This window comes from Populus alba, chromosome 10 (genome assembly GCF_005239225.2).
Source record: "Populus alba chromosome 10, ASM523922v2, whole genome shotgun sequence".
In the NCBI taxonomy this organism is placed as follows: domain Eukaryota; kingdom Viridiplantae; phylum Streptophyta; class Magnoliopsida; order Malpighiales; family Salicaceae; genus Populus; species Populus alba.
This window is the reverse complement of record NC_133293.1, coordinates 414,819-440,414: the sequence shown is the minus strand read 5'-3', so window position 1 is coordinate 440,414 and position 25,596 is coordinate 414,819. Positions and strand designations below refer to the sequence as shown.

The window sequence follows — 25,596 nt, the reverse complement described above, 5'->3', positions numbered from 1 at the left end:
TGTATATGTCTCATACATATTAAAAAGAACTTTTTTAAAATAAAAAGATTTGTAAAAAACTATAATATAATCATGTTAGAATTTAGTATAACCTTGAATAAAATTTATATTCATATTTGTGCCTTATATATTTGTGTTACATACAAGTAGTTTTATTCAAATATTATTCCTATACAAGTATTTGATTGATTTTTTTAATTTTCTTAGAATTAATTTTTATGTAGTATCTCTAAAACACACCATCTCATGATTAAAACATAGAGACATGGAAAAATAAGGACATGCCCGGTGAGTGAGGGAGAGAGCACATAGTGATCTAGCAGTGTTGGCCAGAAGTGTGCATTCGTTTTTCAATATATATGAACAGCTAAGATTGAAAAACGAGGGAGAAGAACACATCCTCCTAAGAAAGAGTAGAGTACAAAAGAAAAGGAAGGGAAAGAAATCACCTCCTAGAGCTCATGAAGCAGGCAGGACTCCAAACAGGATAGCCTATCCCAGAGCAATTTCCCTAGCGAGAATTGATCCTTCGAGAGCATAACTTTTACTTCCCTCCCAGATGCTCATGGGTACTGCAAAAACTGCACATCTCCAGGAGGTCTTTCTGTAGTGCAGCATGCTATTTTTTAACCCACCTGCTCATACGCAAATGGCACATCATGCAACGGGTGACCTTTTTCATTTCTCTGTATTATCTTTCGTGCAAGAAAAACTTGCTTCCCAACAGCAAAGATAAAAGCTTTCCCGTTTCCTCTGGCACCCCTGGCAGTCCTTCCAACACGGCGCACATATTCACTTGGATCACGTGGAAAGTCAAAGAGTACCACATGATCCACACCAGAAAAGTCAATTCCACGCGATGCTCTGCCACAAGTTTCAGAGATATAATTATTACTATATTAAGTTTTAACAATTATGATGCAAATGAGAAATGGTCAAATTATCTTTAATGCAAAGCAATTTCTCTCAAGTTTTGTGGATGCAAGGGTGCGGATTTAGAGCTGTCTGTTAGCATAGCTTAAGGCTGGATATAATTCATGCAATAAGCAAACACCGTACCTATCAGTGCAAACCAAAAAGAGAGACTCTTCTTTGGGCCGAGAAGGATTCATGAACTCCTTCATATTTGCGAGACGTGATTCTTGTGCCAGAGCAGCATGGAATGGTAGAACTCGAACAAGAGTCCCTTTTCTATCAGTACGTTTTAATGCATTCTCTACCTTTCTGCAAGTCTCAATCTGTAATTTTAGGAGGAAAAATTTATAATTTACCAGTTTCAACAATAAAAGGTCAGATAAGTTCCCCCATACACAGAGCTCAAATTTACCTTATTACAGAAAATAATTGTTTTCGAAACTGGACTTTGCTCCACCAGTTGCAGAAGAGCAGATTTCTTATTGAGAAATGCTGTCTCAGGAGTTTTTTCTGCCTCAATTTCTCCACTGCAATCTACTAGAATCTACATAATGCACATGACCATGTAGGTTAACTGTTATCATATTCCATATTCTAAAATGTCTTCATATTTATTAGTTATGATCATATGAAGGATGCCAGCACTGTCCTTGATAATGGCTAAACTTTACCCATAGAACAGTTTGGCTACCAGCAGAGCTCATCACCAAGAGGGCTCTCGTATGTTATGAGTGGTGGTAAGGATGGGGGGAAAGAGCAATAGAAAACCAACCTCTTCAAGCCTGGCACTTGTACGATGCACACCAGGTCCCATGATGACTTCACAATCAGGAAAGACTTCAATGAGTTTATTGCATACATCTACAGGTAAAGTTGCAGTCACAAACAAATATTGTGTGGTAACAGGAGAAGAATTGATCAAGCCTTGCAGGGAAGCCTCAAAATTCTCATCATTGAACAGTATGTCTATCTCATCTAGCACAGCACTGCAAAAATGAGGTTCAGATGAAGCATTTAGCACAGGCACGATGTAGTGCAGAGAACTGATGTGATAAGCAGATGCATAGAGACACAAATCTGTGGTGATTGCAACCACCGCTGACAGGTTGCTTAAGCTGGCAATGGATGTGCATTCAACACAGATTGTGGTCAGAGTTATTGAATCATGCTAAATGTGCCTTATGATTCAACATCACGGAAAAATATTCCCTTATGAATTTATTTGGTGCATGCTTGTTTTTTGCTTTTTGGCTCAGGTTACAAAAAGTACGTACTGTAGAATTAAAAAAAGGTAAAATTCACATATAGAGTAAAAATAATACAAATTCATGGCATAAAAGGAACAACTGAAATGAGATGCACAAGGAAACCCATTGCAGTGCTTCTGATGCAATCAAAGTTACAGCACATGTAGAGTAGTGCACTAAACTGAGAATTTAAAACGCATCTTGACAGTTCGCAGAGTTCCTTACCAGAGGTGTTCTTAATGCAAATTGCAAGATCCAAATCTTGAGGCATCAAAAATATTTATTTCTCATTATTCAATGGAGTCAGCAACAAGTTGGTTTAATGTCCTTACACAAACAAAAATGGTAAAAAGAAAGTTTCCATTTCGCTGTTTTGTGTCCAAGGAATTCAAAATATCTACTCTCCATTATTGACTCACATCCATCATTATCACCACAACAACTATACAACTTCATTTAAACTGAAAATAGCTGAACAAACAGTCATTGCAACAACAACAAAAATTCCATTTTGGATCCAATATACCATGAAGGTATTTGGAATCAGTTACGGTTATTCATGTCCCAGACTCCCGAGGGATCTTCTTCCAACCAGCTCTTGACTCACATGCTTGTAGTGCCTTTAACTAGTTAATAGCAATTGGTGTTTCTCATGCAAACCATATTTACCAATTTTTTCATTGCATTCTAATTGGAACAACAGTCAACTTATGGAAGGCTTTTATAAGATCAATAACAACAGTTATTATTTGTATGTTTTCTTTCATCGAAAAAAAAAGAAGAAAACAAAACAAAATAGTACATGTTTGCATGCCCTCACTGGACCATCCACCTCATCTGATATAGGGGAAAAATCTAGCTTTCTCTGTTCTCACAAATTGTTAATCAAGCAAAGTAAAACAGGGCTGTTATCACCAGCGGAAAACATAAAACACAAAAAGTTACACCCAAAAATGACAATTAGGTTCATCCATGTAGAGTTTATGCTTTATTTTTTAGTATAGGTTTATGGTACTCCAAAAAGAAACATGAAATAGATAAATCCTTAATTATAATGGTCATTTCTTGTCAAAATTAAGACAATGCTGTGACAACTGACAATGATGATAACAATTATTGCTGCCTCTAAACATTTACCAAGGAAGAGAAACAATATTACAGTACACATTAGTGCAGAATTCACTTTTAGATGTGCACCATATACCAATCCTTCATTTAGGCTTAGCAATAAGATGTAAAGCAAGTAAGCTTCAATGGAAGTAAGGTTACCATTTAAGATTCTGTAATTTCAAGAAGCCTTCTTTGATTAGGAACATGAAGCGACCAGGGGTTGCTATTAGAACATCAACGCCTTGTTCTAGATTTTCCAGTTGTGTCCTCTGTCGAAATCCACCTGTCACAACCATAGACCGAAATGGAACCCCGTGTTTTGACATCGATCTGCAATTGTTCAAAACCTGCAAAAGTTACGTCTTCTTTACACATTCACCAGGCATTCATAAAATCAGATGCCAATAGCATGAAATATCCATGCTTTTTAGTTAAATGAAAAGAAAAGTATTACTTTGCATTTGTGAAATTTATAGGGAAAATAGGATAAAAATCAATAGACAATGACATCATATACAAAATTTAGGCACTGCTTAAGATAAATGGCCTCAGAGTGGACATTCCATGATCCATTGTGAAGAAGGTTTAGAATGGTAGTTCCTGCTCCTTGGAAGGTACCAAATAAATGACTACTTGAATTGCCCGGTAATAAAGTCTAATGCCGGGAAGGGGATTTTTCTCTACAACCACTTTCCTTTAAGCTGCCTTTCTCTTATATACAATAGGAGCAAACTCAACAGATTCGATGGCAGCAGATTCGTGAACAAGAGCTGTTCCCATTCCTTCAACAGCTAAATCCTGGAGGATGGCACTTGAGTATATTCTATAAAGAAAGCTAGTCCTATTCCCACCGACCGCTACTCTAACAGCTGCCAATTTCACCCTGAGGGGAACTGAACTCGCTCCTTACCCCGGCTCTTACACAGTAAATCCAAACCTTGCATTGATAGCTTCAGCTTTTAACCTGATGGTCAATCGAACTACAACTCAAATCCTTTGATGCTCAAATGAGTTTGGGTGTGAGTGTCACAGAGAGATGGGTGAAAGATAGGGGATTTAGCTTTTAACAGAACATGGGTTTTATGCATTTAATGCTCAAGTCTTTGAACTTATTAAAAAAGAGAGAGCACTTCTCTTTTAAATCCCCAACAGATTTGATCCTCTTGAGAGACTGAGGTGAGTTTTCACTTATCCTTACAAATGAATGTAGGCATTTTCCTTTCTGAACATGGACTTGGATCTTAACTGGATCTCACATGGCTTTGGATGAAGCCTAAAATCAGTATCTCTTACAAACAGTGATCAACCAGGGCAAAATTCAACCCCTATAATTATCATACATCTCTATCACATTAAACTAGCTCAATTCATACAGCAGATAAGTTGTGCGACAACTGAGCACAGCTATAAGTAAAGCACATTATAACATTAAAGTCAGCGCTTAAAAATATGCCAAAAGTTGGGTTGAAGCATTACATCCCGATTCATATCTATAGGACTTAATTCTCTGTGCTTCTTATTTCAGAAGCTTAAGTTTATTCCGTCAACTTTGAGATAATTTACCACAAACTAATGGAAGGTAATCAGGGAAAGTTTACAAGGTGATGCACCAAATTGGAGTAGTGGCAGATGCATAAGCTGGTGAGAGAATGGATGCTAAGTGATCTGATTTCTTCTCACATATGCATAGCTCATAAAAAAATGATACGAGAAAAAACAAGCATGAAGTCACAGAGTAAACTATGAGGGAAAGAGTTTCAAGATCACATGAGGTGGATTTCCATCGCCTTTAGTGTAAAGGTAGCTAACCTGTGATGCCAACTCAGCAGTTGGCACCAATATAAGTACTCGAGGACTTTGAGATAAGGATTGACCAAGTCCTTGGAGTTCTTCTTGCCTCAGACGTTGAATTAAAGGTATGAGATATGCCATTGTCTTCCCTGATCCACTTTGGTCTGCTATAATACAGCTCTTCCCGTCAATTACAGGTGCAAATGCCATGGCCTGCAGTTATCCATGACAGAACAAATGTATATAAGTTGCACCTCACATGGGTATCACTTTCACAAGGCATGGCGCAATGTTTCTAAAAAATACGAATCTGTCCATGATAAAGATGGGAAAAAAAAAAGTCTTCAAATTAAGGAAAGCCTCTCTGCTAGATTACTCGACACATGGTCACCACTGGAACTAACATAGGCTATAAATAAAGCAGAGAAAATTCCAAGGCTAGTTCACTTAAAATAACAATTAAAGCAAGTTAGTTAGAATGAGAGGTATACTCGAGTCTTCAGAGATGGAGCATTGACTGGAAGTGAGAGAAAGAGAAAAGGTGGTACACTTAAACAACAGGGCATGATATTATTGTACCTGAATATGAGAAGGGCGCACAAAAACCTGCCCTTTTAAAGACTCAATCATAAAGTCAGTGCATCCCAGGTCTCTAAATGATTTTCTACTAAAGAAGTCATTCTCATGTCCTCGTTGCATAGAAACCTGCATTGATCTGGAGTCGATTCCTTTACCCCAACCTCTTGAGTGGGAAGAAGAAATATGTGTTCCAGCCACTTTGGAATCGGATTTTCGAGGTTTGATATCATGCCTTGATGTCCTATTAACACCACGCTCGTCTGAATTCCTACTGATGGGCTCTTTATCTGCCTCCTCCTCCTCCTCTTCTCGAAAATGTTGGTTTTTGTTGAATTGTTGCTTTGCCTTTCTGGCAATAAGTTTTAACTTGTGTGCTTTTAGTTTCCCAAAATTTGCAGCTACTCCCTTAGTTTCAATACCTATGACAGTGCCGGTGCCCATAAATATTAATAAAAATTAAAAATATTATAAGTGCAGATTGAAATTTATGTATTTTCCACATTATTTTTTAAATTTCAAGTAACAAAATCGATTAAAATTGGAAAAGATTATATTCCACGACCAAAATCAGATAAGGAGTAAAACAACAACAACAACAACAACAGTAACAATTTGAGAAAAAAAGAGATAAGGAAGGGAAAGAACCTGAATCATCCTTATTTGAAGGAGGAGAAGGAGTGTGATGAAGATCATCGAGAAGGTGAGAGTGAGAAGCAGAGGCTTGAAGGTGAGGGACAGCTCTAACCAAAGACAAAACCCTAGGACTGCTTCTATTCAATTTCAATTCAATGTGGCTGTGGCTGTGGCTGTGGCTGTGGCTGTGGCTGTGGCTGTGGGCGTGATAGGCGATGATAATGCTTTGGGGCCTCAAGCTTACAAGAAGAGGATGTGCCATTTCTTCTTTGGTGCTTAAAGCTTGGAGATAGATGCCGATACCTAATAGGAATTAGGAATAGAGATATTCTCTTCTCTTCTCTTCTAACCCGACTTCCCCTTCTACTTCCACTTTAACCACTGCCTCTTGTAATATCTACGGATGCGACTCCTCTTTTTTTTTTTCTTTTTTTTTTAATGCCTCTGCTTCTGAACCGGATAAATTTTAAAAAAAAAAGAGAAATTAGGATAAAAGTTGATTCAATTTAATAGAAATTAACTTATGATTTAACTGATTTGATTAAAATTTAATTTGATTTTAAAAAGAAATAAAATAATTTTAATTACATATTCAATTCAGGATCTAAATCATAAATTTAATAACTTTAATTTTAACTCTGAAAGTTTGGACTTTGAAGTTATTTCATTATAAAGATTGTATAGTAATATTGAGACCGAGGCTTTTATAGTTTATTTTTATCTTTCAATTTATTTTATTTTTTTATAATTACACTTTCCATTTTAAGATTTATAAGTATATAATATTTAAATCATCACGCCGGTAAGTTAAATGATTCAACGAGAAATATTATACTATTATTATATGGATCGCGCTCCGTGAATTAATAACAATTTTTTTAAAAAAATATAAAAATATTTAAGTTGGGTTAAAAGTACATAATATATTTAATTTTTTTTCCTTTTAAAATATGTTCAACTTTATTTTTTATTCTTTAAAAAATAATTTATTTTCTCTTATTGAATTTTTTTATTCATGATGTAAAGAAAAACTAAATTGATGTAACTTTTTTATATTGTATAAAAATTAGGTGATGATAATTTGTTTCATTTTAGATTGGGTTGAATTTTCTTATTAAAGCATGTTTGTTGTTACTTTTCAAAAATATTTTTTTTTAATTTGAATTTTATTTATTTTTTTCTTACTTCAAATAAATATTTTTTTAATATTTTGTATTATTTTGATTTAATAATCTAGTTAGACAACCAAACCCAAGGAGATTAGGTCAATAAAAAAAATCAATTAATATTTTTTCTTTAATGCAAATGAATGTGTTGATGTTTTTTTATTATTTGATGCTATGAAATACAAAATCAAATGTAAAAAATAAAAAATATATATTATCTCAATATATTTTTTCAAAACAATATTTTTAAAAATAATCATAATTGATGGGCCCTGCTACTAGCAAAACCATAACGCTATTGGATATTGATGAGAGGCAGGACTCGTCGCTCATGGGTCTAGCTACTAGCAAAACTCATCGCTATCAAGTCTTGTTAAGCAATTGGACCCAAAGTTGATAGGCCCTGCTTGATAGCAGGATCTAATAGCTTAGATTTAAAAAAAAAATTAAAATTATATATATTATTAAACTTATTAGCAGTGGGTCTTGCTGACAACTGGACCCATTAACGATCGATCTTGCCCCTAGTAGGACCCATAAGACCGGAGTCCTGCTGCCCCCATCCTTGTTGGGCCTTGTTAGACAACAAGACCCATCCTTGAGCTTAGATTTTTTTTTCAATAATTTTGAATTATATATATTATTAAACCCATCAACGATGGGTCTTGTTGCCCAACACGACCCATTAGCTTTAAGTGTTGCTCCCCAACAGGGCCCATCAGCTTTGGATTCTGCTGGCAACGTGACCTATTAGCAATGGATCATGCCTCAGAAGGTCCCAACAATTCTTGGATCTTGTTGGGTAGCCGAACCTGAGAATATTGGATTTTATTGGACAATCAGGCCCAAAGCTCTGGACCTATTCTGTTTTTTTTTTTTTTTTTTTGACTTCTTTCAAATAAAAAAGGAATGAAAGCCTTCTTCTTTTTTCTCACTTCTTCTTTCCATCCCTTGCTAGGACAAACCCCAACGCTTAAAATCCACAATGCCAACAATACACACTCAAGACATTAAGAATCCCCTCAAAGCACGCTAATGGCTCAATCATCATCCCGTGTAACACCATCTTGGAAAGATGAGCTTGATATTGTTATCCTAACTTTAGAAAACTTAGATTTCTTCGAGCAGCACTTGGCAAAGGGCCATGAATAATGAAATGCTCTCATCATTTTCTTCGGTCTTCCATCACCACCTTCAGAGACATGTCCTAAATTCGTCTTTAAACTCAGCAACAGAAAATCCTAACTTTTCTTCAATCAAATGCAGAGTCACAATGGTGGCCTAGTAAAACATGTATTTTTGGTGAGTTTTGTGTTAAGAAGACATGAAAAAATTAGCTGGGATTTACTCCTTCAATGTGGAGCTGTATAAGTTTTGGGGAGAGATTAATCAACCCAATAGTTTCTTATGAAAAATAGCCAGTTTTCGTTGATACCAAGAACACTAAGGGGGAGCACATCCTATAGTTCTCTTCTATCCAATTTCATACCTTGTAAATTAAAGTTGCCCACAATCAATACAATAGCCTTGGGTATATCTGTTTCTTATTGTAGAGCAAGGCTCAATGCTATTGAATCCTGCCTTGTAGCAGAGCCCAATGTTATTAGATCTTGTTATGAGTAGGGCTCAACTCTAGTGAGTATTATTGACAGCAAAGCCCAACACTAGTGAATTTACCTTTAAATTTAGTTGCTCAATCAGACCCAACAATAATTATTGACTACACATGGAATAGACAACATTCATTGGATTTGCCTTTGGATCTGGTGGTCAAACCAGATCCAATATTATTTCATTTATGTTGTTTAAAAGACGCATATATATATATATATATATATATATATATATATATATATTAAAAACAAAAAATCTACTTTCTTATTTTTTATTGTAAATTTTTTACATGATTTTTTTTAATATTAGTTATATTTTTACTTTTTTTTTTCTTTTATCGCCTTACAAATTATCGAGTCGTGATTTTTTTTTTTTTATTAAATCTTACTTTTTATATTGTGATAAATTTATATTTTAAAAAACAATGATTTACATAAAAAAAAACATATTTTATTTAAAACAAAAAAGAAATAAATGAACAAGGAAAGAAAGTTTTGATTGAAGATATACATCTTTAATAATTGTGATTTGTGTGAATATTTATTTTAATGATGTGTATTTTTTATTTAAAAATCACACTACTAATAAAAAAAGATATTTTTTTTTCATAAAACAAAAAAATATGCATTAATAAAAAATAAAAATCCATATAATAAAATATATTTATTTTTCAAAATTTAAACCTTACTTTTCTTACAAATATTTTAAAACTAAGTTAAAATTGATTTTAAAAAACTTGCACTCCCTGGCAAAAAAATAGTACTAATACTAAACGTTAGCTATCTATTTTAAAAGATAGGAATCCTTTTTCTATTTTCCAAATTCTAATCCTATTTATAATGCAATGAAGAATAATTTTTTATCAATTATATCTTCTTGTAGAATCTATAATTTAGACAGAGAATGTGAGATAAAAATTTTATCTCACAACAAAAAAAAAAAAAAAAATCTATGATTTAAATTTCCATTTTACTTTTAGTATAATATTTTCTAAAATATATTTTCCTTAAGAAATAGTTAATCTCTGTTAATCTTAAAGAAATTATTCTACGTTAGTAGTCATAGTGTCAGGGAGGGAGGGAGGGAGGGAGCGAGTAGCAGACTAGCAGACTAGCAGTAATAGTGTCAGGAGGTGATGAGAGCAGCAATAAAGATAGCTTAACAAAAAATAAAAATAAAAAATAAAAAAGAATTAGCCACGTTGATTTTTAGCAACACAAAAGCTAAAATCCAAAAAGATTTCTAACTAAGAAAAAAATCATATTAAAATTTATCATGCTTAAAAAATGATTTATTACATGATTGATATTTATCTTGGATATTTCTCAACCTTTTAGGTTTCAAAACATGAATCATATATATCTAAAAAACATCATAAAAAAATACATAAAATAAAATGAGTTTGTGTGAACCATGAAGTGTGTATTTGATATTGTAGTAGTTTTTATAATTACAGTTTTTTTTAAAAAAAAAGTTTAAGAAAAGGTACAATTATAGCTTCTCTATCATCCAAGTTTTGACCCCAATTTGAGATGTAAAGCAAATTTAAGCAATCTCAATATGTGTTTGATAATTGATATTGTGATGCAATGTGTTTTTTAAAAGTTTTTGTCTCTTAAAAATATATCAAAATAATTTTTTATTTTTGACACCACCACATCAAAATTATCAAAAAAACTCAAAAATAGCATCAATTTGATGTCTTTTCAAGGCAGATATAATTTTGAAACATTGTTAAAAACACACTCCCAAATAGATATAAACCAAATAACTTTTTAAATGGTGGTTCGCCTAAACATATCTCCAACCACGTCACATCATCACAATGTATAAGACAGAGTTAAAGTGGATAACACTATTAAAAAAATATGAATCATATATAAGATGCTAAAATCACAAACTATTTCTTTTTATAATCTCCACTGTATAGGTGGCCCACTTACTATATAAGATGCTAAATTTAAGTAATGAAAGCCAAATAATTTTTAAATTTATGATCAACTTACAAGCATCTCTAACTAGAATGCATCACAATGCAAAAATGAGCCGAAATGAACAATAACTTTGAAAAAAATATGAATCATATGTAGAATGCTAAATTGACAAATTGTTTCTTCCTATAATTTCTTCTAGATAGGTGGTTTGTGCTACGTTATACGCCAAGTTAAATTTTTCATAATGTAAAAAATGCTTAAGTGATGATAGCGTTTTAAAAAAAAAATAAGAAAAAATTGGGAGCCGAGTCATTAATTCAAATAGGTTCAGTAAGTTTGATTAATTTAATAATATGATAAAAAAGCTAATGACAAAAAAAATGACAATGACTAATAAAAAAAATGAATGTGTTGCCAATGTTATGAAAATATACCTTCTAAATAGTCTTTTAAGGTATCAACAATTTTATTTGACAACAAATAAAAAATTAAATGAGAACGCAATAACCTCATGAAGAGAAAAATAAAAAAAAAATTGAAATTCAATTACTTGCTAATCTAAAGTTGAACAAATTAATTTTTTTTTTTTTAAATATAACTTTAGTCAGCATGCCAAGCTCACATCTCGGTTATAAGGTTGGAATAACCTCATAAAAAATTGAATAAAACAATGGATGTCAACTCTCAAACAAACTAAACGATGAAAGATGGAACTAGAAAAAAAAAATCAATTTAAAAAGTATTAAAAAAAAACCCCGAGGCAATATAGATTAACTCACCTAACTCGTGACTTGGGATATAAGATTAAGATAATCTCATATAATGAAAAGCAACAAAAACCATGAAACTAAAGATCCAAAAACATAATATCGAATGATGAAATTGAAAAATAATATTTAAAAACATGACATAAAAAAGATTGAAGTTAAATGAAGCTAATTTTCAAAACCTGCGACCCTGATTATGAGATTGGATTACCCCATAGAAGGCAAACCTGAAAAAATCATGAAGCAAAACTCTCAATCATCTAAGATTAAAAATTAAAACAAATAGCAATAAAAAAATAATGAAAAAAATCTAGTATAAAAATTAAATTAAATTAAATAAAACAATAAGGGAAGAAATTAAAAAATAAAATAAATCAAGAAAATAAAAACTAATTCTGGTATAAAAATAAAATAAAATAACGAGGGACAAAAATAAAAAAATAAAATAAATCAAGAAAATGATAAAAACAAAAGAATAAGGTCAATTATGATAAATGAAAAAAAATTGAGGATAAAATTGAAAAAAAATCTAATTTTATAAATTATTTTAAATAAAGCAAATAATAATCAAAATAATATGGACTAAATATTAAAAAAAAAACCAAATGGAAAGGCTAATTTAAAAAATTAGAGCGATAGATGCAAAAATTAAAAAAAAAAAAAAAGAGAAAATCATCAATATGTAGCTAGAAGTTCATTAAGCACACGCGCCACCCAATAATGTAAAGGCCACTAAGGATATTCTAACACTAGCCCAACAAACAAATGAAACACCTACTCTTCGACATGCATTTATATCATCTTTATAATAATATTTATATTTATAAAATTATCAAAACAACCCTTAGCTAACTTTGATAATAATAATTAAAAAAATAAACAAGATTAAGAAAACAAAGGAACCATGTAAACCAATTAAAAAAACTTGGTATTTAAAGATATTTTAGTAATTTTAATGTGCTTTGAAAGTAAAAATACAAAATAGTTCATAGACTCTAGTGAATTAAATTTTGCTTTCAATGATGATTTAATAATTTCTTTGTGATGAAAAAAATCTATATATGCCCTAGATTATTCGAATAATAACTAATAAATAATGTAAAAATACTATTTTACCCCAGTGGCTAGTGTAATGTTTTTTTTTTTTGTGAGATCAACAAAATAATAATTTCACCAATAGTAATTTCAATGTAACTATCATGTGTACAGTAAAACAATAATACATCTTAGGTGTTTTTTTTTTTTAGAAAAAAAAAAAAAACACAACCAGAAAGCCTTCCCCTGCAAGTCGCTAAACACTTATCGATGACTTCCACTACTTTCACAAAGCAATCATCTAATGTTTGAAAACAACATCAAACACTTGAGGGCTATCCCAGTGCTCATTTCTGCTTTGCATCCACAACCAAAGAGATTGAGTGGAAAATCCATCTTCTACTTCTTTCACGAAAGCAAACAAAGACCAGCTACATCTCAAAGAAAAGGGACCTCGAGTATAAAAATGGGCGGAGAGGTCTGCCAAACTTGAGAACTGGTCTCAATCCACATCTAACTTGGCTACAGAATCAACAAACAAATGGTGGCGTATAAAATGAGTTAAGAGTATGATCAACCAAATCTTTCGATCCTTCGAAGACGTATTTCTTCCAATGTAAGGTCATCAGAATGGCTTGAAAATTCACGGGAGGACAATCCACGAGCACCCCGACTTGTCCCACACATCTCACATACACTTAACAGACTCGAATTATCATATGTACATGCTTGGCATCTCCACAGCCCTGACATTGTCCTTCCCGTCTGCCTCCCACCAACACTTCCACGACCAGAAATGCGTCCTCGCCGGAATTGAAATAAATTCCTCACAAACCTCAGAGGCCAGCTTATTACATTGGTAAGGGTTCTGATGGTTAGAGTGAGTGGGTCTGGACCTGAATACGCTCTCTTCAACTTCAGATAGAGAATCCCAGCAAGTATTCCACCGAGGTGGCCAAGAAATGAGACGCCAGGTACAAACATTTGGATAAGAATCAACTCTGCCCAAGCAGCATGGCGTGCCGGTATGACCAATCCATAGACATTTGTAAGACTCTCGGACTGAGAATTGAGGACAACTTTCATGGCAAAGAGAACACCAGAAAATCCAGCAGAATATTCAGAGTAGAAAGGTTTGTCATAATCAAAGAAGAGGAGGAGGGACCTGGCTAGCAACAGTGTAATACCCTGGGACATAGCAAGTAAAGCAGCAATCATAGATGCAAATTCAACACTTCCCACAGAAGTTTCCAATTGAATTCCCTTCCATAAGAGCGACATCATGTTGTAAACGAGATGAGAGTCACTCACATGATAGAATGGTGAGAGCAGGAAGCGTTTCAGGTCCCTATACTGCTCAATAAAAAGCAAAAGGCAAAGGCATCATCAGTTATTTCCTACAATTAGGACACAACCTACAAATACAAAATCTTTAAACCACAAGATGGTTTTTTCACTTAAGAATTGTATACAAAAATTAACAAAGAATAAGATAGGTAAAACCACTAGACTTTAGCAAATTAATAGCAAAGCCCATCATCAATCAACCAATCGATTCTTTCTAAAATATTGGAAAAACCGATTCTTTCTGATATTTTGGAGAAACCCAATTGATTGATTTGCCCAATTAACAAATAATAGCAATTAAAACATGTAGGATCTACTCTACTCTACTAGTATAGTAATGATGACCACAACGACGACGACCCAGATAGGTACCTTAAGAATGAGGTGGGGATTAAACCAGACTTGATCGATAGAGGGAAGGATATGACGGAGAAAAGCAGGCCTCAAATAGATGAGAGTATTGGCACCGAGAAGAGCCGCGGTGACGGGAGGTTTCCATGGCAGCCTATAGTACTCGCTTACAGCGTGAATTGCCAGCAGCGGCAGCATTCCCTTTGTTAAGCTTCCTCTTCTATCCATTTCCCTTCGATTTATCTATCTAACAAACTCGATTGTTCAAAATCTACCTCTTCTCTTTTCTCCTGCCTATTCAAAATACATACATATGTAATAGAAAATAACTATAAAAAGCATCACTGCTAATCCTCTCCTGCTGCTAAAGTCGGTTACCTGCAGAGAAAGGAATTCTAGATGCTTCCTCTCTCTCTCTCTCTCTCTCTCTCTCTCTCTATAATCAACCCGACCATGGTCACTTGTAGAAGTGAGCAAAAAACAATTACAAAAACTAATTAAATCAAAAAAATTAAAACAATTTGAAAAAACTAAACCGTAAAAAAAATTAATTAAATCAATTAAAATTTTAAAAAAATTAATCAGTTTGATTTGATTTTGATTTTATAAACTTGAAATAAAAAAAACCAAATCGAGCCAAACCGGAAAAAAACAGAGTAAAAATAAAAAAACAGAGCCAAATTAGTTGAACTAGTTTTTATCTTAAAAAAACAAACCGAACCAAAATCGGTCGGTTTGAACTGGTTTCGATTTTTTTAAAAAAATTTCGGTATGGTTATTATTTTTTTTTATAAAAATCAAACCGAACCGAAAATGCTCAACCTTAGTAACTTATTATTGGCTAAATCGATAAAAAAAATGAGGCCAATTTAATTAAAAAGAATAGAATAATGTGGTTGCAAGTTTTTTTTTTTTTTTTATATAAATCAAATTAAAATATTATTCTGGTTTTGATTGTGTCATCATTAATGATGGAATGAATTTGATTTGACAATGTTAATTCTCAAGTCAATTTAATAAAAAAAATTAGATCTAAACTAAATCTTGAGTTGATAATTATGAAGTTGACTCGTTGAATAAAACTAGGTTTTATAATAATGTTTTTTTTATATGTAAATAAGTAATAAATATAAATATTAGTTAAGAAGCAACTAAAAATAAAATAAAAATTTTATAACAAATAGTCAAATGGGTTAATAAGTGAATTAAATTTTGAGGAATTTTTTTTATATGAAGATTTTAAATTATGTTCAACTTAATTTTATTTATTTTAAAAACTCAAATTTGTGTAAATTAACTTAAATTTTATAATCCCCAAGTTAATTCAAAGTACAAAATGACATAATTTATGCCTATGTTTAGAATAGTTGAGCATGATAAACCACGGTGTTCAGCTAGAGGTTTCAAATGAAATTCCAAATATTTGGGAGTAGGTTGATAGTAGACGTTAACGGGACATAACGATGTAATGCATGGGAGTAGCGTGAATACGTGCATGGACTGTGTCTTAGCAGTGTGCACAGATTGGGCCTTAGTAGTTGGAGAAATTTATGCTTAATGTTATTTTTTTGTTGCATTTTATTTCAGTGATACGTGAAGTTCATTTCTATTATTTCATTTGTTAGGCGTCGGTTATTGGTAGTGGCCTTGTGATGTTCCTCTGTTTTCAACTTACTCTGTTTTTCAGTTTCATGCATATGGTCTGCTATATTAAGTAGCCATGGATTATTAATAAGGGATAAAAAAAATTATTTTAGTTAAAGTGTGGTACGTCCTCACCCAAAAAGGATATTTTTGTGAATGTTTTTATTTACATTTAAACACAACATGTCATTAGTATTAGAGCTAGGTTTCTTATGTGAACTAACAAGGAGCGAATTGAGCACTTAGGGTCTCAACTCGATGTAGTTCAAGAGGGATTACAGAGAATGGAGTTTGATATGAACGACAAGCTCCACCATTTTGAGGAAGCTCTCAATCGACTTTCAAATATGTTGCTCTCTAATTCAGAGTCCTCAAATCATGGCAATCACCACCAAGAAAAATAAGATGGAGGCTGGCAAATCATCTCGTCCAAATCAACCAAGCTAGAATTTCCACACTTATCTGGAGACAATTCAACGGAGTGGTTCAATTGGGTGGAACATTTCTTTGAATACCAGGGCACGACAAAGAACCAAAAGGTTCCTATGACTATTTACCACCTTGAAGGGGAGGCCAACTAATGGTTGTAGTGGCTTCGTAGGATGTTATAGGAAGAAAGACACGTGATTTCATAGGAAAAATTCAAAGAGGAATTATGGGCTCGCTTCAAACAACCAAGATACGAAGACTTTGATGAAGCTCTTTCAAGAATCAAGCAACTGATAACGTTGAGAGATTATTAATGTGAATTTGAGAAGCTCGGCAACAAGGTACTTGGATGGGCATAAATGGTATTGGTGGGGATGTTTATGGAAGGTTTGAAGGATGAGATTTCTAATGGGATATAGATGTTTAAATCGCAATCCTTTAAAGAGACCATTAATTTAGCACGAATACGAGACAAGTAACTTATATGACATCAACAATTGACATGAACTCCACCCACAAGAACTCATCTAGCTTTTCCACAAACCATGCGTACAGCTTCTTTTACCCCTGCTGTTCCAATTAAACACTTTGCATGGGAAGAAATGCAAAAAAAAAAAAAAAAACTTTGTTTCAACTGTAATGAATGCTTCACAGCTGGATATAAATGTCAAAGACCATAATTATTACTTTTGGAAGGGCATTTGGGTAATGTGGTATATGATGAAATTATTGACCAATAAACATTGGAAAAAAACCAAGTTGAAGATACAGGGGAAGTATAGGAACATGAACTGAACCCGAAATCACATTATATGCATTAGCAAGATGAATGGGTCCAAAAACTATACTAGTCGTTCTTACAGAAGCATTTTCTATCTGGGTAGCTAATGGAGAAAAACTAAAGTGTCAAGGGCGTTATGATAAGGTACGAGTAGAGTTGCAGGGCACTGAGTCTTACCTCACTTTTTTTTCTCTACCTTTAATAGGTCTTGACCTTATACTTGATGTGTAATGGCTTGAAATGCTTGGCTCCGTGGTCTGCAACGGGAAATAATTGACCATGGATTATATTTAGGACAATCAAAACTGAAGGCTGCAAGGTGTAGACATGCAAGCAATTCAGGTTGCGTCACCTAATGAATTATCAAAGGAGCTTTACCAAGGCCATGCATTATTTGTAGTATGCTTTCAACCAACCCTGGGAATAACATCACATGGTGCGCCACCTGATGATAAGCAACAAGATATGTAAAGGTTGCTGAAAGACTATGCGGACGTGTTTCAGGAGCCCTCAAATGTACCACTTGTGCACGAAGTAGAGCATTGCATTATGCACAATAAAAGGATTGAACCATTTAATGTATGCTTGTATGCATATGCCCATTTCAAGAAGGAAGAAATTAAAAAACAAGTTTAAAAGATGCTTAATTCTAGCCTCATTTGACTAAGCACCAGTCTGTTTTTATTACTGATATAATTGGTGAAGAAAAAGGACAGAAGTTGGCGATTTGGCACAGACTACCTTGCACTCAATACCACAACCATCAAGGATTGATTTCTCATTCCAATAGTAAATGATATATTGAATGAATTACATGGCGCATCCTTTTTTACCAAGCTCAATCTAAAGGCCAGATATCACCGAGTAATAGTAAATTCTTCTAATATACTCAAAATTGCTTTTCGTACTCACAACAGTCATTATGAATATTTAGTGATGCCATTTGGCCTTTGTAATGCACCCTCTACATTCCAAGTCATCATGAACTCTATATTTTGACCTTATCTTCAAAAGTTTATTTTGGTTTTCTTTGATGATATTCTCATATATAATTGTACTTGATATAGGTATGTGTTGCATGTTAAACAAACCTTGAAGATTTTGAGGCAACATCAACTTTTTTTGCCAATGCCAGCAAGTTTGCATTTGGCCAACATGAATTAGAATATTTGGAACACATTGTTACGCCTCAGGGAGTGAAGTTCAATAATCATAAAATTACAGCCATGGTGGCATGGCCTCAACCAACTAATATTTATAAATTACATGATTGTTTAAGCTTGACAGGATATTACAGGAAATTTATTCAAAATTATGGCATCATCGCTCAACCCCTTAACAACCTCCTTAAGAACCTCCTTAAGAAAGAGCAGTTCATATGGAACAAGGAAGCTAGAGTAGCTTGTATGACTCTTAAGCAAGCGATGACCACCATATCTGTTTTGGGGATACCCAATTTCAATGAGTCCTTCACTATAGAAATGAAGGCTGCAGGAGAAGGAATAGGTGCAGTTTTAACTCAACAAGACAAGCCCATCATCTTTATGAGCAGTACATTGGGAGTTACAAAACAATTATGGTTAACCTATGTCAAATGAATGTTTACAATTGTAGAGGCTATATGCGTATGAAGACCATATTTATTGGGGAGGAAGTTCTTCATCCAAACCAACTAACACAACCTAAAATATTTTTTGGAACAACATTTGGTAACATCGAAGCAGCAAAAATAGATAGCTAAATTGCTAAGCAATGATTACGAGATCACTTATCGCCCAGATTGTGAAAATTTAACAGCAACGCCCTCTCACGTAAGCCTAATAATTCATTCCTTAATCACCTCAATGTACCCACTGTAACCATATGGGATAAAGTTCGAAAGGCATATAAAAGAGATCTATACATTCAATCAGTCACTCAATTAGCTAAGAGTTAAATTGAAGGGTCATATATATAATGACATGGGTTATTCTACTTTAGAGTTTGGGTAATCATTCCTTCCCAATAGGAGTTATGAAAAAGGTTACTATATGAGGCTTACGACATAAAAATCAAGAGGCATTCAGGAGTGTTACAGACATTCAAGTGGTTGGCTCAATAATTTTATTAGCCTTAAATGTATCGAGAAGTCCATAAATACTCCAACGTTGTGAAGTATGCTAAAAGATTAAACCCAAGACACTCTCACCTACAAGATTTCTCCAATCGTTGCTTATTTCGTGTTAAGTATGAGGAGATATCACTCTTGACTTTATTGAATGACTGCCTCATTCCCACGACAAGGATACAATATTAGTAGTAGTGGATAAGTTAAGTAAATCTTCACCTTTCCTAACCTTAACTCATCCATTTACTTCTAAAGGTGTGGCTGAAAAATTTATGGAATGGATTATCTAGTTACATAGGCTGCCAAAATCCTTCATCAGTGATTGAGATCCAGTCTTTATTAACAGGTTTTTGTAAGAATATTTTCAAATATCAGGCACTAAGTTACAACTTGGCTTCGCCTATTATCTTCAAATCGACAACCAAACAAAAATGGTCAACCACTGTGTGGGGCAGTATCTTTGGTACTTTATACATCAATGGTCACGTAAGTGGAGTGCCTATCTTCCTTGGGCTAAGTTATGTTATAATACAATGTACCATGCCTCAACGAGAATGACTCCATTTCAGGTGTTATATGAGTGTTCGCCTTTCTCATTCCCATTTTCTCATAACAGTTTTTATTTTATCAAGGAAATGGATGGGAAATTGATAACTAGAGATGCGATACTATAACAGCTTAGAGCCAATCTAGAAGCCTCCATCAATCGCATGAAACAAATAGTTGATAAAAAAAGGAGAGATGTCATGTTGGAAGTAGGTGAAACAATGTTTCTCAAGTTACATCCCTATCAACAACAATCAGTTTTTAAAAGTGCCCACCAAAAGCTTGCCAGTCAATTTTATAGGTCGTATCCTCTGATACAAAAAAATTAGAGCGGTTGCTTACAAACTTCAGCTGCCAACAAGAGCCTGCATTCATCCAATTCTTGTTAGGTAGTCACAACTTAGCTAAGCTAAGTTTTAACTAGTTGGTAGTGTCTATTTTTTAAAGTGTATCTTATTATCATCCATTAAACTTGTATATCACTAATATAAGGGCTTCATAGACAGTTATGAAGAAAATAACAAATATAATCTACCATAATAATATCATGGTAGTCAACAAAATCATAATAATTGTCATAACCTATTTTGGCTTATTCCCCAAAATTTCACCCCTTTTCCTTTTAAAATAATAAAAATAATAAATAAATTAATAAAAACAAGGAGATTGACAGTGCAGAAAAAAACATTTGTTGAGGAAGGATTTCAAATATAGAAAGTTAAGCTACAATTTTGGATGGAATCAGGAGTCTAATTATACCTTATTGTACCCAAAAACTAAGAGACAATGTAGATTCAAGGTCAAACTAAAATTACTGGACAAATCTGAATAAAAATTAAGCCTAGGGACATAATTCAATTTTTAATAGGCTAAATTAAAAGTTTAATTATGTTAAAGAATTAATTTGAGTCCAATTAAAGGATTTAATTAGGTGTAAATACTTAATTATACTTTAAATTGGTCAAATTAATTTTATTAGGGGTTTAATTGGTGAAAAATTAAGTTTAAGAGCCTAATTTGAGTTTAATTGAGAAGAATGTAATTTTAAGAAACCAAATTTAATTTTTATCAAGTCAATTGATTCAAATCATAGGTAAAATTACAAGAAAATCAAAAGTTTAGGGTTAATTAAGATTTAAATTGAAGAAATCTCCAACCAAAAACCATTTTACAAAAGGCGTCGAACTCCGGGGATCCAATTGATGGAAATCAGGGGCAAAATTAAAAAAAAATTGAAAGTTTAATAGTCAATTTGTATAAATTCAAGACCAAAGACCAAAATAAAAAAGCACTAGAATTCAGGGCTAATATTGAAGTTAAACAGGGACAAAATTACAGAAAATTGAAAGTTTATGATCAATTAAAAGTGCTATTAAAAGAAATCAAATGTTAGAGAACCAAATTAAACTTTGATCAAATCCCTAAATTAAAACCTTAAAAGCCAAAATAACGCCGTTTTATTTAAATGAAACGACCCTTTTCCTTTCAAATGCAACATGTATGACCTGTACAAATGTAGTTCGACTAAAAAAAACTCAAGATGATATTCTTTTTTAAAAATATTGAGATTACAACATATTAAATCGCCATAGGTTAGCCTGAGTTAATATTCCAAATCCACAACTCAGGTCATGAGACCATTATAACTTACATAAAGCAAATTATGATTTGGTGGGTCAACCGTAGTTAACTTACCAAATTCATGATCCGAATAATAAGATTAGGATAACCCTATAGAAAATAAATCGAAATAAATTATGATGCCTATTTTTTAATCAATTCAATGTTGAAGGATAAAGTTGAAAAAAAAAATCAAGTTAAAAAAAAGAACACAAAAGAACAAGGTTAACCCACCAAACTCATGACCCCATGTCTTAAGACCAAAATAATCTCATAGAAAGTAAATCGAAAAATAACCCAAGTCAACCCGGGTTGACCTGTAAAGCTGATGACCAAGGTCATGAGACAGTGATAATCCTATGGAAAGAAAATCAAATAAATTACGAAGCTTAATTCCTAATAAACTCATTGTTGAATGGTAAAATTAAAAAAAGTTCAATTCAACACACAATAAACAACCTGAATCTACTTGGATTAATTCGTAAAACCTATGACGTAGGTTATGAGACTGGGATAACCTCAAACAAGACAAACCAAAATAAATAATGAAGTCTATTTCCTAATCAACCCAGAGTGAAGATTTTAAAGGATAAAATTGAAAATAAATACCAAGTAAAAAAAGAGACAAAAAGAAACTTGAGTCATCTTGGTTAACTCGTTAAACCTGTGATATGAGTCATAAGATTGAGATAACAACATAAAAAGAAAAACACAACAAATCATAAAACATAATCTCCAATAAACCAAATGTCAAGGGATAAGATTAAGAAAAACATATAAATTAAAAAAAAAAGAATATTACAATGAATAATAGTTTATAAGATGGTATACAGTAAAAACACCACCTCCTTTAGTTTTTGTTAATTGTGTGACAAGTAAAAGACCTGTATGTTTTACATAGAGGTTTCTCATGATTTTCTAGTGCCAATTCTTTGGCTTAACTACGATCGATATACATTGTTTGCTTGTAATAGTATCTATAACTAATTTTAACTTTTATTATAGTCGATCAAGCCTTGTCTATTATATTTTTTCCTTTAACAAGAAGTCCGCTTGATGTAGGAGCAATGAATATTGTTGTTATCTTAAGAAATGAGTCGTTAATCACCTTTATTTTGTTTTTCAATACCTTTTGAATCAAATCTCTAAAAATAATACAATTGCTAGTATTATATTTATATGAATCATGCCACTTATAATATTTCCACCCTTTTATTTGTTCAATAATGAGGTTGGATGATTGTCTAGGAGTTTGATTTGTTTTCATTGTATCAATTAACTGAATATCTTTTATCCTATTTCCATATCAAATGAGTATTTTTTTATTTCATTAATAGTTTTGGTCATTTTTATTTCTTTATCAATATACTTACTAGCCTTTTTGTTTTTTGTTTTTTTTTTTTTACATTTTTAATGCAATGATCTCAAATAATTTTCCCACTTTGCATTCTATAACTAATATTAATTATTGATGAATTTTTTCAAATTCTTTCGTTATTATAAATATTTTATACACACACTAAATGATTTCAACATTTTATACATTGATCATCTTTTTACACCTTTAATCTATTAACATTTAGCCTCTAGATTATATTTGGTTTGGGGTTAAGGAGGTATTTGACATTAAAATTGAACCTGTCTTTCATCAAATTTTGATTTTTTTTTTAATTTAAATTAATATTTTTTATTAGTATTTTTAGATCGTTTTGATGTGCTAATGGAAAAAATAAAATTTAAAAAATATTAAAAAATATATTATTTTAATATATTTCCAAGCAAAAAATACTTTAAAAAATAATCTATATTTTTTAAGCATTAAAGTGTAAGAAAGTGGCGGAGGGTAAAAATATTAAAGATATTTGATATGTGTGTAAAAAAGATTTTTAGTGATATGATCTAATTTATTTTAAATAAAATTGAATTTCCATGTAATAATAAATAATATTTTGTAATGGAATTCATTTGTTTGGTATTGTAAAAAGATGGAAAATTGAAAGTTGGATTTAAGAAAAATATTTACACAAATTTCAAAATTTTCCGCATTAACGATCTTGTTCCCCCCACCCCTTTATAAGTGTTACCTCTTTAGGGGTTAATTATTAACTCATTTAACCTTTTCACCTCCCATAAACAAGGTGGTAAAATGTTAACCCTTAACATTTAACTTCTTTTAACCGAAATCTAAACACAAACTAAAAGTAAATTTTTATTGGTCTCAAGTATAGTTTATATCAATTAGCCCCCTCAGTTCAATTTCTTCTCCCCTGGTATAGGTTTCATTTTTTTGTTTTTTTTTTCAAATTTCTTTTTCACTTTTTATCTTCAATATTTGTTCGTTGTAATAAGGTTTTCTCTTTTGTTTCATTGCAGGTTACATGGTTTCTATCGCTATCTCATACCCACATAGCAAGTTTCGCAAAGTAATCATGATTGGTTCGAGTCAATCCAATATGTCATTGTATCAATAATTAAAAAAAATATATATATATATACATTATACAATGTGTCACCATTTTAGTATTTAAAAAGTGTTTCGGTCGATATAAATTAAAATTTTAACTTTCTAGCATTTTTATATGTCTTTTAGGTTGAAGAAATAATAATTCAACCATGGGCAAAAAACCCTAGTTTGAAACTATAGTTTGAGGACAAGACAAGTTGAACATTAGTGTGATTAAAGTTTGCACTCCATTAATCACACTGGATGTTCTTTACGGCATGTTAAGAGAAGAAAATGGATGTGATGTCTAAAACTCAAGGGATATATCTTGGTAGCTAGAGAACTCAAGGGATATATTTTTTCTTGTTTAAACATTGATTCTCTCTTAATTGTAGAATTGGTGAAGGAAAGGATAATGTTGATGTTGATGAGTGATGCTCTAAAACTAGTTTTTATAAAATTTATTTTTACTAATAAAGTGTCTTTTTCCATTGAATTTATGTTTTATTTTGTTAATTCAAATCCATTAATTTTCAATTTCAAATATTAAAATTAAATTGAAATTTATACATGCTACCATTTATATTCAACTAGTTAGGCGGCCCGCGGCATACTTTTTTTCATAAAAATTATCAAAAAAACTTAAGACGCAAGAATGTTGGGTTTGTCTGTAAAGAAAGACCCATGAGCCTTAGATTTGACATTGCCGCCACACCTAACGCTCTTGGGTCTGGTCGCAACGCCAAGCCCAAAAGCATTGGGTCTAGCGTGTTGGGTCTGGGTCTGGGTCTGGGTCTAGGTCTAGCTGCAATGCAATACCCTTGTAGCCACACCTAACGCTTTTGGGTTTGGTCGCAACGATAGGCCCAGGAGAGTTGGGTCTGGGTTTGATTGCAACATTGGACTCAAGAGTGTTAGGTCTGTCTATAAAGAGAAACCCAAGAGCTTTAGATCCTGCATTGTAGCCACACCTAACGTTATGGGGTTTGGCTGCAATGCTAAGCCCAAGAGTATTGGGTCTAGTGTGTTGGGTCTGGATCCAACTACAACGCAATACCCTTGTAACCACACCTAACGCTATTGGATTTGGCCGCAATGATAGGCCCAAGCGCGTTGGGTCTGGGTTTGGCTGCAACATTGGACCTAAGAACATTGAGTCTAACTACAACACCAGATCCAAGAATAATATTTATAATGTCAATTATAATACCAACAGTAATATTTATAATATAAATAATAATATTAAATTTGTCTAACCCAAGTTCTTATAGTTTTAATCCCTTCAAATCAATTTATGGTTTTTCTTCAATAGTAATAATATTTTATTTCAATTTTAATAACAATAACAATAATAAAAATAATAATAATTTTGAATTTTACCCTTCAAATCAAATCTATGGTTGTTTTTCAATATTAATAATATATTTTTAAAAAATTTATTAATTATTATATTAATAATATTAATTATAATAAAAATAATAATATTTATAACATAAATAATGATATTTTTAATATTAATTATAATAAAAATAGTAAA

The 25,596-nt window shown here is 32.3% G+C and overlaps 2 protein-coding genes across 2 annotated transcripts; both read right to left on the bottom strand.

Moving 5' to 3' along the window:
• Nucleotides 1–247: 247 nt before the first annotated feature.
• LOC118057359 (DEAD-box ATP-dependent RNA helicase 50) lies at nucleotides 248–6,661 on the bottom strand. The gene is made up of 8 exons (XM_035069916.2): nucleotides 6,288–6,661; nucleotides 5,643–6,061; nucleotides 5,082–5,276; nucleotides 3,432–3,619; nucleotides 1,688–1,901; nucleotides 1,328–1,459; nucleotides 1,060–1,238; nucleotides 248–864 (listed from the first exon to the last, which is right to left on the bottom strand). Exons 1-8 carry the CDS (start codon nucleotides 6,535–6,537, stop codon nucleotides 627–629), a joined length of 1,815 nt encoding a protein of 604 aa, XP_034925807.1. The 5' UTR covers nucleotides 6,538–6,661; the 3' UTR covers nucleotides 248–626.
• Nucleotides 6,662–12,908: 6,247 nt separating this feature from the next.
• LOC118057358 (rhomboid-like protein 14, mitochondrial) lies at nucleotides 12,909–14,945 on the bottom strand. Its single transcript, XM_035069915.2, has 2 exons — nucleotides 14,511–14,945; nucleotides 12,909–14,144 (listed from the first exon to the last, which is right to left on the bottom strand). Exons 1-2 carry the CDS (start codon nucleotides 14,715–14,717, stop codon nucleotides 13,365–13,367), a joined length of 987 nt encoding a protein of 328 aa, XP_034925806.1. The 5' UTR covers nucleotides 14,718–14,945; the 3' UTR covers nucleotides 12,909–13,364.
• Between the last annotated feature and the right edge of the window lie 10,651 nt (nucleotides 14,946–25,596).

Excerpts from the sequence above, each read along its gene's own strand:
- LOC118057359 (XM_035069916.2), bottom strand. The coding sequence starts at position 6,537 with ATGGCACATCCTCTTCTTGTAAGCTTGAGGCCCCAAAGCATTATCATC. Across the intron at positions 3,620-5,081 it reads CTGCTGAGTTGGCATCACAG|GTTTTGAACAATTGCAGATC; the intron begins GTTAGCTACCTT and ends TAACTTTTGCAG. Across the intron at positions 865-1,059 it reads TTTTTGGTTTGCACTGATAG|AGCATCGCGTGGAATTGACT; the intron begins GTACGGTGTTTG and ends AACTTGTGGCAG.
- LOC118057358 (XM_035069915.2), bottom strand. The coding sequence starts at position 14,717 with ATGGATAGAAGAGGAAGCTTAACAAAGGGAATGCTGCCGCTGCTGGCA. Across the intron at positions 14,145-14,510 it reads ATCCCCACCTCATTCTTAAG|TATAGGGACCTGAAACGCTT; the intron begins GTACCTATCTGG and ends TTTATTGAGCAG.